Source organism: Peromyscus maniculatus, chromosome 10 (assembly GCF_049852395.1).
Source record: "Peromyscus maniculatus bairdii isolate BWxNUB_F1_BW_parent chromosome 10, HU_Pman_BW_mat_3.1, whole genome shotgun sequence".
Classification (NCBI taxonomy): Eukaryota; Metazoa; Chordata; class Mammalia; order Rodentia; family Cricetidae; genus Peromyscus; species Peromyscus maniculatus.
In genome coordinates, this window is record NC_134861.1 from 85,674,957 (window position 1) to 85,687,732 (window position 12,776).

General features: G+C 38.7%; 1 protein-coding gene across 1 annotated transcript in view; it reads left to right on the plus strand.

Annotated features, from left to right (window-relative positions):
• The first annotated feature begins 471 nt into the window (after positions 1 to 471).
• Positions 472 to 12,776, plus strand: part of Mthfd2l (methylenetetrahydrofolate dehydrogenase (NADP+ dependent) 2 like) — a 106,405-nt gene continuing 94,100 nt past the window's right edge. Inside the window, exon 1 of the mRNA XM_042257620.2 lies at positions 472 to 828. Coding sequence (XP_042113554.1) covers positions 713 to 828 — 116 coding nt within the window. The 5' untranslated portion in view covers positions 472 to 712. The remainder of the gene's footprint in view (positions 829 to 12,776) is intronic.

The window sequence follows — 12,776 nt, forward strand, 5'->3', positions numbered from 1 at the left end:
CATTGTTTTTGACAGGATTTTTACAGAACAAGCTCTCTAACATCTGGGACTTTTCGATTATAACTTCCCTCAGCAGGCAGAGAACAGCTCTGGAAGGGATCATACTCCTCACAGCTGCAGCTTGACCTTGGGTGAAATATTTCCTGTTAGCTTTGTGGCCGGTTTGACCTGGATTGTTATTTTATTTAATTATTTATTTTAAACTGGCTTTTTAGCTTTCTCATGACAACCTTGCTTTGCTTCAAAGGAACCACAAACTCTGGGGATGCAATGGATCCTTTAGAAATGTCAAGGACACCGCAGTTGTAGAAATCCTAAGGTCCTCTTTGTCTCTTCCTCTTCTTGATTTTTCTTTCTCAAAGCATCATCCTAAGGGCACTCAGGGAGTGAAAAGCCAAGACCTGAAGCAACTTTCCTGCTCCACCGCGTTGCGCGTAACCATGGAGACCACAGGCAGGAGCTGGGCCTTGGGGACCCGGAAGGCTTGGAGCCTGCAGTGAATGGCGGAGGCCCTCCCTGCGCTCTCGCGGTGACCGCGCAGGGGTCGGAGCCGAGTCGCCCGCCACCCCGCGGCCACCAGCCGCACCTCCGCTTCTCCGGGCTCCGCCCCGCCGCGCGCCCCGGAACCCTGCTGAGGGCCCCGGGAGCGCGTGCTGCAGGCCGGGCGAGCAGAGCTGGCGGCGGCGGGACCCTCGGAGGCGGGCCGCGAAGCATGGCGACGCGGGCCCGAGGCTTCTTGCTGCTCCGGGGTGGTCTGGGCCGAGGGCCTGCGAGGGTCCCGGGAGTCGCGGAGCGCGCGCGCCGGGGCTTCGGGAGTAGCGGCGTGAGGTAGGAGCCGCGGGAAGGGACCGCGCGTGGGGCGGAGCGCGCGTGCGAGCGGGCGGCGGGGCCTGCGGAGGCCGGAGCATGGAGAGCCTGTGCACCCGGACCGGGGCCCGCGCACCGGGGCTGGGGCTCCGCGTCCTGCTGCAGCCGCGGCGGGTAAGGCGCTCAGGACGGAGGGCGGCGAGCGTGGGCAGCGCGCTTGGACCCTGCCTTTCTTTGTTCGGGTTGTTAGGGTGCCAGCCAGAGCAGGCGTTGTGTAGACAGTTAAGGAGCGTTTCAGTTTCTCTGTGTCTTTGTCACCGGCTTGGCTGAAGTCCTTCCCACATCTGAACGTCTTCATGCTTTCACAAAACTGCCTGGTGAGGCTGGCCTCTCCGCCTTTCCCTGGCTGGCTCTTGCCAACCGTCCGCACGTTGGCCGTCTTTTTGCTTTCGTTGATCTCTTTGGGTTTGGCTGCTGGTGAGGACAATGCAAGGACACGGTGGTGCCCGGGAACACGCCATCCTGCCTCATCTTCCCTGGTCTGTTGGAGAATCCAACCTATGGAACAACAGTTCATAGAGTCTTATCCAGAGCCAGTGAGGTCGGAAAAACTCATTTGTCCACTCTCAGGGATCCCAGTGATGTACTTTCACTACTCTGCTTGGAGACTCACTTGTCCTATATTCACTTTGCGTCCTCCAGGTCCAGCGTAACCCTTGGAGGAAAGTGAGCCATGATGCCATGCTTATCGATGCTGTTTTTAGTTTAACGCCTCATCATCATATGCATTTGGGTCTTAGTCTTGAGTCACTGAAATTTAAAGTATTTCCTGTAGGTTTTACCTCGAAGATGGCTTACAGTGACTAGGTCTATAAAGGATTATAGATGTGAAATGTGTGAAAATGACAGTGGGTCGGATTTCTATTGTTGTACGTTGTCGCTGTGCTGGAATTTGCTGTTTCGCTCTATAGTGCCAGTCTGCTCTGCCCCTGGTAAGGACAGATTATGTAGGGTTCTGTTTGTATTACAGAATCAAAGGAGTTATCTGCTAACGACATTCTAGTTAAATCATTATCCTTGGAATTTTTAGCGCTTCCCTCTAGTAAGGATAATCTTTTTGGTAAGGGTACAAGTTGATTAATGTCTTCATCAGCTCAGTGTCTCTATCGCCCCGTTTGCGCCATGCCCAGTGCCTACCGAATGGGTCACAAACAATAGTCAGAATCCCGATATCGGGTTGTGCTTCATACACAAAAAATCACATAGACATCACCCATCCACTTAGGGAGATTCCCATCTTGTAACTTGTATTTGGGTCTGGTGGGAGGCCCTGGGTTTGAACTCCGATATCACACACACAGAGAAGACATTTAATGGCCTCCTAATAATTAAAAGTAGCCAGTACAGTGGATTTCGGAAGGATGTTTTTCAAAACGTGGTGATTAAAGATATTTCGTTGAGCCTGCCTGTTTTCCATTCTGTTTGGCGTAGATTACAATTAAGTGAAAAGAAATATGAGTTGTAATGGTTTTATTTTTAAGATAGCACTCAACAAGTTAGGATAAGGTGGTATTTTTTGACATTTCTTTTGGCACTGAACACCATATCTGAAGGTGAGGTTGGCTGTAAGCATGAGAAACACCCGTAGACGGGTGGTGTATCTCGGGTGGGGAGGAAAAATTCGGACAGTGTGTTGATGCTTATTGGTGTCTCTTTTCTCTTCTAGGACCAGCAGAGAGAAGAGATTCCATCTTCCAGAGGTCGCCACTGTCTGCCTCCCCACTCAGTCAACTTTTTTAGTGACACCTTCTTTGTCAGGTCCCTCACAGTGATTGTCACAAATTAACATCATTCCTATTGATGTGAAATTTGAACCAGGCTATATTTTTTTATTGAAAATTACCCTTGAGTGTGATAAACTCCCCAATGATATTCACTGTTTTAAATTAACAAATTGTTCACCCTTTTGAGCCTTTATATCCTTAAATGAAAAAAAAAGAATTTTTAAATTTTTTTATATTTCTTGTCAAAGTAGACACCTATAACAATGGAACTTAACTAAATATTCTTTACATGGAGGGTTATTTTTATAAGTTGAATTTCAAGAAATAATATTTTGTAGAATTTGGAAGCTCTATGATCTCATAATATGTACCATTTACCTTACAATGATTTTTCCCTTTAAAGTTCATCTTGAGTTATTTTTGTTTATGCGTGAAAAATTAGAGCTTAATAATTGAGGAAAATTAATGTCAGTACATAGGCCTTTTTAATTTTGAAGCTTCTCTTGTGAAATGAACTACTCACGTGCTCAAAAAGTTAGAAAAGTTAGAAAAAGTTCTTTGTGCTTAAATTATTCCCTCTTTGTACCACTGTGGGACTTCACAAATCAGAAAGGACTTGGATTAAAACAGTGCCTAAATTCTCTCTTTTTTTGAGGGTTTTCTCTGAAGGCTCCTTGTAAGCCCTCCTTCCCATCACCCTGTCCAGGGGGCTTCCCCTCTTGCTTTTTTATCCCTTCCAGGTTGTAAAGGAAAGCCTCTTGTCCCTTTAAAGACCCATTTGTATTGTCTCTCATGTTCTATACTCTCCTGTCTATATATATATATGTATATATATATATATATATATATATATATATATATAGAGAGAGAGAGAGAGAGAGAGAGAGAGAGATCTATATATATCTCATATATATGCATGCGTGTATATATACTTTTTTCTAAAGTAATATTTGTTTGTTTGTGGCCTTGGAAATGCTATGTAAGTGCAAGAACTAGAGAAACCCTCAGTTTACAAAACATACTTATTTCTCTGAGACATGTGTCACAATGTCGCCCTGGCTGGCCTGAAGCTTTCTGTATGGGCTGGCCTCAAACTTGCAGAGATGTGACTGCCTGTGCCTCCTGAGTATGGGCATTAAAGACATGTACCACTATGCCCGGCCAAAATATACGTTCTTAAACTCTAAGTATAACCAGGTTTATACCTATTTTCTCCGATTCCCTTAATGGAGCATATCTTAATGTAGGATCCCATAGCTAGAACTGAGGGAATCCATGAACCTGGGAGGGAGGTCACTAACATCTGATCAGTTCAACATTTTTTTCCTTGTAAATGTCGGCAACAAATGACACTAATATTATCATCAGTCAGTACTTGTGAGGTTACTAATACACAGAAATCGGTAAGCTACCACAAAACATCATCTATACTCATTACTTTGCTGTTATGGTACTTACTGTAAGACTTACCCCTATGTTTTCTCAATAAAACTGGCTTCCGTGGTAACTGTGTATTCGCATTTGAAACCATTCTTCTGAGAACGTCTCCAAAGATTTCTGCAGATGAACCAGGGGTTCTCATGTATCAAATTCATTTCTGGAAAAGTTGGTACATAAAACTACATGGGTTTTTTTTTTGGTCATTACTAATCCTTTGATTTGACTTTAGGGTTCTAAATTAACAAGCTACAAAATTGACTTTGGAATGAATCATACATGATAGACCTTGCTTTGCTTTATTTTTAAATTTTTATTGATTTATAAATACGTGATTTTTGGTAAAATTGCTTCAAGGTTTGAGTGAAGTACTTAAGGGGGGAAATGAAATGCCTATAAGAAGGTTGTAAACTTAACTTTCATTACTATTCATTTACTTCAAACATACCCCACAAAAGGTCCTATACTATTGTGTTATTACTTTATTAGATTTATTCCATATCTGACTTTGCCATGGTTCCCTTGGATATTTTTAACACAAGCTTCAAATACCCATGTTGTGCCTCAAGGCACACAGTGATTAAGCTGAACTCGCGGAGACCTTAGAACTGTTTATGGTGGTGGTAGGCTTTTTCATCTTTAGAGATCCTAAAGCAGTTCACTGATGCTCCAATTATAGTTATAATTAAACTTGAGTTTGAAATAAGGATTAAGAGCTTGTCAAGTGTCCAAATTAAATGCTCCATTGATCATGACTAAGGTCTATTTTCTGGTACTTATGGAGGAATATGTTGATATACAAAAAGTTGGTTTTCTTGTTTATTGTTCTGCTCTGGTTTATTATATATTATAGACAGTATTTGTTTATAGTAACCATAGTTTAAGAAAGTTAAATTTTTTTAAATGTAAGACAAATAAGCTCATAGAAATATGGCTAACTCTAGATGACTGTCTTCTCATATTGCTCCAGGTTATGTGAGTGTGTCTCCATTATTTAAAAGAGCTAGGAAGTAGAAACATTTTCATAAACTAGCCAGTCAACCCTTCGTCTTACTGTGTAAGGTCAAAGGAGAGCATTCTCATTATATCCATGAGCCAAGTCTGTGTCTTTGGAAGCAATTAAGTGGTTTGCCTAACCTCATTATGGCTCCCACTGTGAGCCAGGCTCACATCCAAGCCTTCTGGTTTCAGCTGAGTAGTTTTTATTGCACAGTGCTGCTCTAACACACACCCTGCTTTCTGCAGTGACTTACTGCTTACTGATAAAGTCTCCCTTAGTGGCTAGCCCAGCAACAGGGAAGAGAGGCTGTGGGGAGAGCGCCTTCCTTGGGAACTGATCCAGATATTCCCGTCATTTCAGGAAGTAGCATGCAAATAAGCAGTCTAAGGGGTGAAGTTGAGTATACTTTTGATGTGGATCAATGACCACTAAAATTTTGACCAAATTGACATATTTCCGAGAATAAAAAGGATTTTAAAATGATAAAAATTATACATTTAAGTTATAGTGGTTCTCAACCAGTGGGTCATGACCGCTTGACAGTCTTGTATCAGATATTTACATTATGATTCATAACAACAAAATTACAGCTACAAAGTACTAATGCAATAGTTTTATGGTTGGGGGTCACCACAACATGAGGAACTGCATTAAAGGGTTGCAGCATTAGGAAAGTTGAGAACCACTGATTTAGAAAATTTATTGTCTTAGAAACATATTATAGAACCTATGAAACAGAATATTTTCAGTGGTATTTTGAAAGTTTATATCCTTATACATTAAAACAAAATTTTCCTATCAGTTTTTAGAGTATTAAATTTTAGTAAGACTAAGTAATTACTCAGTATTTATGACAAATTTGAATCACTTTCTTAATCACACCTTTTAAAATACTGATGATAGATTTTTCTGGGAAAAGTTAAGGCATATACTTAATTTTAAAAGGAAATTTCTTGGCAGTAGTCTTACAAGTTTCAATTTGAACTATTTTCTTTTGACAAAGTAGTAATTTTTGTTTTAAAATTATTTCATCTAAGATGCTAAAGCACTGTTAAGCTTAGCTCAAACTACTAAATGGAAGAGTCTCAATCTTTATTTCATATTGAAATAAAAAAATATTGTTGTTTACATAATTCACAGATGCCTTCTGTGTTAGTTGGGGTTTCTATTGCTGGGAAGAGCCACAGCAACTCTTGGAAAGGAAGACATTTAATTGTGGTAACTCACTTGCAGTTCAGAGTTTATTCCATTATTGTTATGGTGGGACGCAAAGCAGGATGCAGGCAGACATGGTGCTAGAGAAGGAGCTGAGAGTTCTTGCATCTTGACTCACAGGCAGCAGGAAGTGGTCTGAAGCACTGAGAGGTATCTTGAGCACATATGAGACCTCAAAGCTTACCTTCACAGTGACATTCATCCTCCAACAAGGCCACACTTCCTAATAGTGCCACTTCCTTTGGGGACCATTTTCTTTCAAGTCACTACAATGTCTGTCTTCTTTTGCAGTGTCCTTGCTCCACAGTGATGATATAAAGTCATCATCAAAGAGGAGGTGGAGAGGAACTGGGAGGAGTAGAGGGAGGGGAAACTTTATTCAGATTATATTGAATGAGAAAAGAATCTATGTTTAATAAAAGGGAAAAAAGAAACAACAAAAAAAGTCATCACATAAGTTGTTGGATTTTAAAACAACTATCATATTTAGATGTAGTAAAATTATTTTCTCAAATTCATTTTCATGTATTACAAAGTATAAACTAAATGAAAAACTTGAGCTCACGCATTCAATTTTTTTTCTCATAAATTGGAGCATATAAATTGGGATTGCAGAAGGCTCCATTTATCCATAGCTTCACTTTGCATGACTTCAGTTACCTGAAAGTATTCCAGAAATAAGCATGTTTTAAATTAGCATGCCATTTTAAATAGTATGACGTAACAGTGCACCATCTTTGTTTATCCCATTCTAGATGGAAGCTTTTTGTTCTTAGCGTTCATACAGTGTATGAACCGTTTGTTCTTAGCGTTCATACAGTGTATGCTACCCACACATTGTTTGTTGAGAAGCTGGCTAGGCTATCAGTTGTGCTACAGCAGTACTTTTTTTTTTTTTTCACATATATACAGAGTTTGGGGCCTTTGTGGTTTCAGAACCTGTTGGGAAGATGGGCTATTGTGTAGGTATACACATTTACTAAGGTTTCCATAAATGAAATTAAACTATAGGAATCTGTCCTTAGCACTCCCATAAACCAGAAGTCTGATACGAAGTTAAGGTGGTGCCGTGCACCGGGTTTGCTAGCATCCCTGGGCATTCTTGAGGCTGCGTCTGCGCTACTCCAGTCTTTCCCTCTGTCATCATGTGGCTGTCTTCCTCCAGTGTTTCACCTGATATCCTGTGTGTCTATTGAAAGACCAGCAGTCATACTGGACTAAAGATCTTCTCTGTTCTGAGAAGGGGTTACATCCTAGACACACAAGCAAAGACACACACACAAAACGATCGTACTTCCAAATACAGTCATATCCACAGGGACTAGAATCAAGGAGTTAGCATATTTTTTCAGGGTGGTCTGAGCTTCATTAGCACAGGAAACAAAGCTAGGTGTCTCCCACCAGCTTGTCTCCTAAACTCATCAGGGCAGTTAGTAACTTAGTAGGTTCAGCAAGTCGGGGGAGCTGAACTGTTTACCAATTGGTCTGGGTATGCAAGGATTTCATAGCAGAAGACAGCTGGAATATTAAAGGCTGGGTAACACCAAATATTCATAATAAATGGCTTTGCCTTTTGACAGACCCTTGGCAGGTCAAAATTTAGCTTTAAGACACACCTGAATCTCTATGATATATCCTTGTGGCCCGCAAGACTTCTCTGAAACATCTTGAACCAGGACCCCATAGTTCATCAAATCATACTCAGTGCGACTGTCTTCCATGCTCCTACTAGTATGGCCCATTAAGGAGTACTTAGAGCATTCAACTACTTTTCTAATCCACAGTCCCAAGGTCCATATTCCTTCAAACGAAAGCATGGTCAGGCCCATCACAGCAATATCCCACTTCTGGTACCAACTTCTGTCTTAGTTAGGATTTCTGTTGCCATAAAGAGACAACATGACAATGGCAACTCTTATAAAGGAAAAACATTTAATTGGGGTGGCCTACATTTTCAGAGGCTCAGTCCATTGCCATCATGGCAGATCATGGCAGCATGCAGGGAAACATGGTGCTGGAGCAGGATGGGAGTTGATACATCTTAACTTGCAGGTAACAGGGAGTAGTCTGAATTAGGCATGCTTGAGCATAGAAGACCTCAAAGCGCGCCCCCCCACAGTGACACACTCTCTCCAAGGCCAAACCTACTTCAACAAGGCCACATCTAATAGTGCCACTGCCTATGAGCTTATGGGGCCCAGTTACATTCAAACTATTACACCTGCCTTATAATAAAAGCTGGTGTGAAGCAAATGCTGGTAGTCACACTCTGAGCCAGTCCCAATTGACACAGTCCGCATGCTTGCTCTTTATTTCATCCCAGCAACAGAATTCAAAATAGCTTAAGCTCAGCAAGCTACAGAAAAGCACACATGAAAGAAAACTAAGTGGAATCAGAAACATGAAAATAAAAACCAGAAACTTAACAATGAGAAAATTTTAAAAAATACTAATCATAAATGGTGAAGTTTTCTGAATGATCCAAACATTTCCACAGAAATTTGCAATAGTGTGATCAATCAGGAGAAACAAGCAATGAACTCAAGGACAGGATATCTGAATTTTCTCACTAGAGACACACAAGAAAAGATAAAGAAGAAAGTGTTTCAATCTTATGAGACTTAACAGGACACCTCCAAGTGAACCAAAATGCAAAATGTGGAAATCCCAGAACATAAAAATGAAAGGAACAGGAACCTAAAAGAAATGAAAGAAAACTTCTTAAATGTGGAAAGAAATCCTCTAAGTCCAAAGTCCCACATGTAGATTTTCTAAAGTAAAAGTCTTTGAAAGCAAGAGAGCAACAACTCATTCCATCCAAAGGGACAAATGAAGCTCTCAGCAAAGGTGAGTCAGAGAGGAAGAAACGCCTGAGAGTCTATGCACAACCAGAAAACCAGGCAGCACGATGGCAGTCAGTCCTTTTTTATTTACTGTCAGTACAAATGAATAAAAAGGCATGAGTGCCTGCCTGGATAAACAAAAATGAGCTCCATTTCATTCTGTCTTTAAGAGACTTATCTTAATTATAAGGATAACACATGGGCTGAAAGTGAGTAGGAAAAAAGATTCTGGGTGGTGGAAACAAGGTTTTATGAAAATAGACTTTAAGTAAAAAACTATTAAAGAGACAAAGAAGGTCATCACACAATAATTATGTCAATTTATCAAGAAGATAAAATATATGTATCCAACATTGAAGCAGTGCTAGAGACCAATCTCTAAGGGACTTCAGTACTGTACTTTGAACAATACATCCTCCAAATAGAAAATGAAAGGAAACTAGTTTGGATAATACCTTAAACTAAATTAACTTAATAGCATATAAAATGCTTCCTATGTCAGCAGCGGAATACTTCTCAAATGCGCAGACTATATCCTAAATATTTCCCAAAAAACCAAAAAAAAAATTAGTCTTTATAAAATTTTATTGTCTTGTTGATGTTATTAGTTTGTTAAAACTAAGTCTCAATAATTGGGTGAAATTGAAAAATTTCACAAATAAATAAAATATAAAATTGTAATTAAAATAGAAATACTACACAGGAAGGATGTTAAGAGATTCCTGTGAGTTGTTACATGGTAACAGATCACATAATTGAGAAAAAAAATGAAATTTTTCTAGGAACATAAATCGCAATGGAAGAAATACAAAATATAAACAATTTGATGAATAAAGAATTTGAGTAATCAGTTTTTTTAATAGCAACAAATGATTCTAGGACCTGATTGGCTTCACTGATGACCATTATTAAACTTTTTAAGAAGTAATACCATATTTCCTTAATGCTTCCAAAAATTAGAAAAGGAAGAAGAAATGCTTTCACATTCACTTTATAAAACCAGCATTACTCTGATACCGCAGCCAGGCAACACCACCACAGGAAAACAACCAGTGCCCGTGATGAACACACATGTAAAAATACAATTCAACTACACATTAAAATAATGATCATGCCCTTTTCCTCTTCCCCCTCCTTGGGAAATAGCAAAATATCTTCATTTATAAAGCACAAAAATTTAACATAGGAGATGAAAGACCCAGACGTTGAAAACTTAAAACACCAATGAAAGGGTTTGAAGAAAAACAAGGTGGAAAATATCTCATGTGCATCAACCAGCGAATGATATTCAAATGCCCACACTATCTGTAATTATCTACAGTCAACACAAGTCCCGCTAAAATTCTAAACTTATGTCCATGATCTGAAAAATTAATACTAAAACACGCATGCTATCTGCAATTATCTACAGAATCAGCACAAGTCCTGTCAAAATTCTAAAGGCAGTTTTCCTGGAAGTAGAAATTCCTAAAATTTAAGTAGGACCATAAAAGACCTTTCTTGAATAGCCAAAACAGCTTTGACCTCAAAATCAAACATGGAAGTATAAGACTACCTAATCTTGATACATAATACTAATCTGTAGTAATCAAAATTGAAATGTAATAATATAAGTAGATATGTAGATCAATTGATGGAATATGGTGCTTGGAAATAAACCAATACAATTATAGTCATAGAATGCACAGCTTGCTAGAATATTTGGGATAGAGCAAAAGCCAATGTAAGGAGAAATTCATAACTGTGAATGCTTCAATTAAAACATTGAGACTACCTCAAATAAGTAATCTGATGATGCACCTCAATATCTTAGAAAAACAACAATCCAAACGAGCAGTAGATGCCAAGAAATAATAATAAAATGGAAACTAAATGAATGATATGTGGAATCAAATGAAAAACCCATAGCCAAACTAACAAAAAGAAAGCAAGACAGAAGATCCAACAAATAAAACTGGAGATGAAAGTGATTACTATAGATTATAATAATATCTCAAGAATCATTGGGGTATACTTTCAAAATTTATATTCCAAACAACTGGATAATGTAGAAGAAATTGATGAATTCCTACATATGTGACCTACCAAAATTAAATCAAGGAGAAGCAAACATATTAAACAGAACCATAAGGAACTCATTAGATTGAAGCAGACAAAGACACAAAATTTCTCAATAAAATAGGTAAAATGAATTCAAGAACATATTAAGATGACATAAAAAATGAGCTGGTTTCAACAAAAGCAAGTTGGGTTCAATATATGCACATTTATATATATATATAATATTATGTGTAAGATTGTATTCATATCTTTAAGAAGGGAAATCACATTATTACTTTAATGCAGAAAAATCCTTTTATACGTTTCAATTTCCCTTCATGATAAAGCCATGAATGAAATAGAGATGGAAAGAACCTATCTTACCATAGCAAAGATTATACATGAATAAACCATTTAGTAACACATCGAATATGGAAGAGACCTTTAGTCTTCTAAAATATGTAATGAAACTAGAGTGTCTACTTTCTCAACTCTCACTCAATATAGTGTTCAGAATTTTAGCTAGGGTTATAATACCAGGAGATAAAAGGGATATAAATAGGGAAGGAAGAAATCAAATTATCCCTATTTGCAAATATTATTTTATACTTAAAAGACCCTAAAGGTTCCCCCAGAAACTATTAGAACTGATTAAATATTTCTAACTAACTAAGAGAGTACAAAATCAATTTTGAAAAACAGTAGCTTTTCAATGTAACAGTAGCAAACTTGAGAAAAACAGAAATCAAAAAAACCACATTCATAATAGCTTTTAATAAACTTTATAAATAAACTTAACCAAAGACGTATAAGATCTCCAAATGAAAAGCTGAAACATTGAAGAAAGAATTTGAGGACATTGGAAGATGGAAAACTCTCCCAGGCTCATGGATTAGTAGAATTAATCCCGTAAAACAGTTATATTAGCCAAAATCAAAAAGCCCTTCAATATCCTAATGACAGTCTTCATTGAACTATAAAACCCTTATGGAACTGTAAAATCCACATGGAAGCAGAAGACCCTGAATCACAAAAGCAATTTTTATGCAGAAGAGCAATATTGAAGGCATCACAATATTATCTCAAATTATGTTACTGAGCCTTACTAACAAAAACCATGTAGCATAGGCACAAAAGTATCTACATAGACCAGTTGAATAAAACTGAAGAACATAAGCCCACATAAATACTGTCATCTCATATTTTGAGAAAGGTACCAAAAACAAACACTGGAGAAGAAATACCATCTTTAACAAAGGGTACTGGGAAAACCAAGTTTCCCCCTGTAGATGAACTTTAAAAAAAAAAATGATCAAAAACAGTGTGAGATCAGAGACCTTGGGAACTTCTAGAGGAAAACACATGTGAAACTTTAAGAGGCAGAGATAGGAGGCTCCCAGGTAAGTTCCAGCTCAATTCCTCCAAGTCCTGTGTCTAAAGTAAATGATGTCTTCAGCAATAGGGTCTTTGTAGCTGAAGTTTTCTCTGGTCCTGCTCCTCTCCCATGGCCCTGCGGCCACTTGAACCCAAGTAAACACACAGAGGCTTTTATTAATCAAAACTGCTTGGCCATTAGCTCAGGCTTATTAATGACTAGCTCTTACACTTCAATTAACCCATAATTCTTATTTATGTTTAGCCATATGGCTT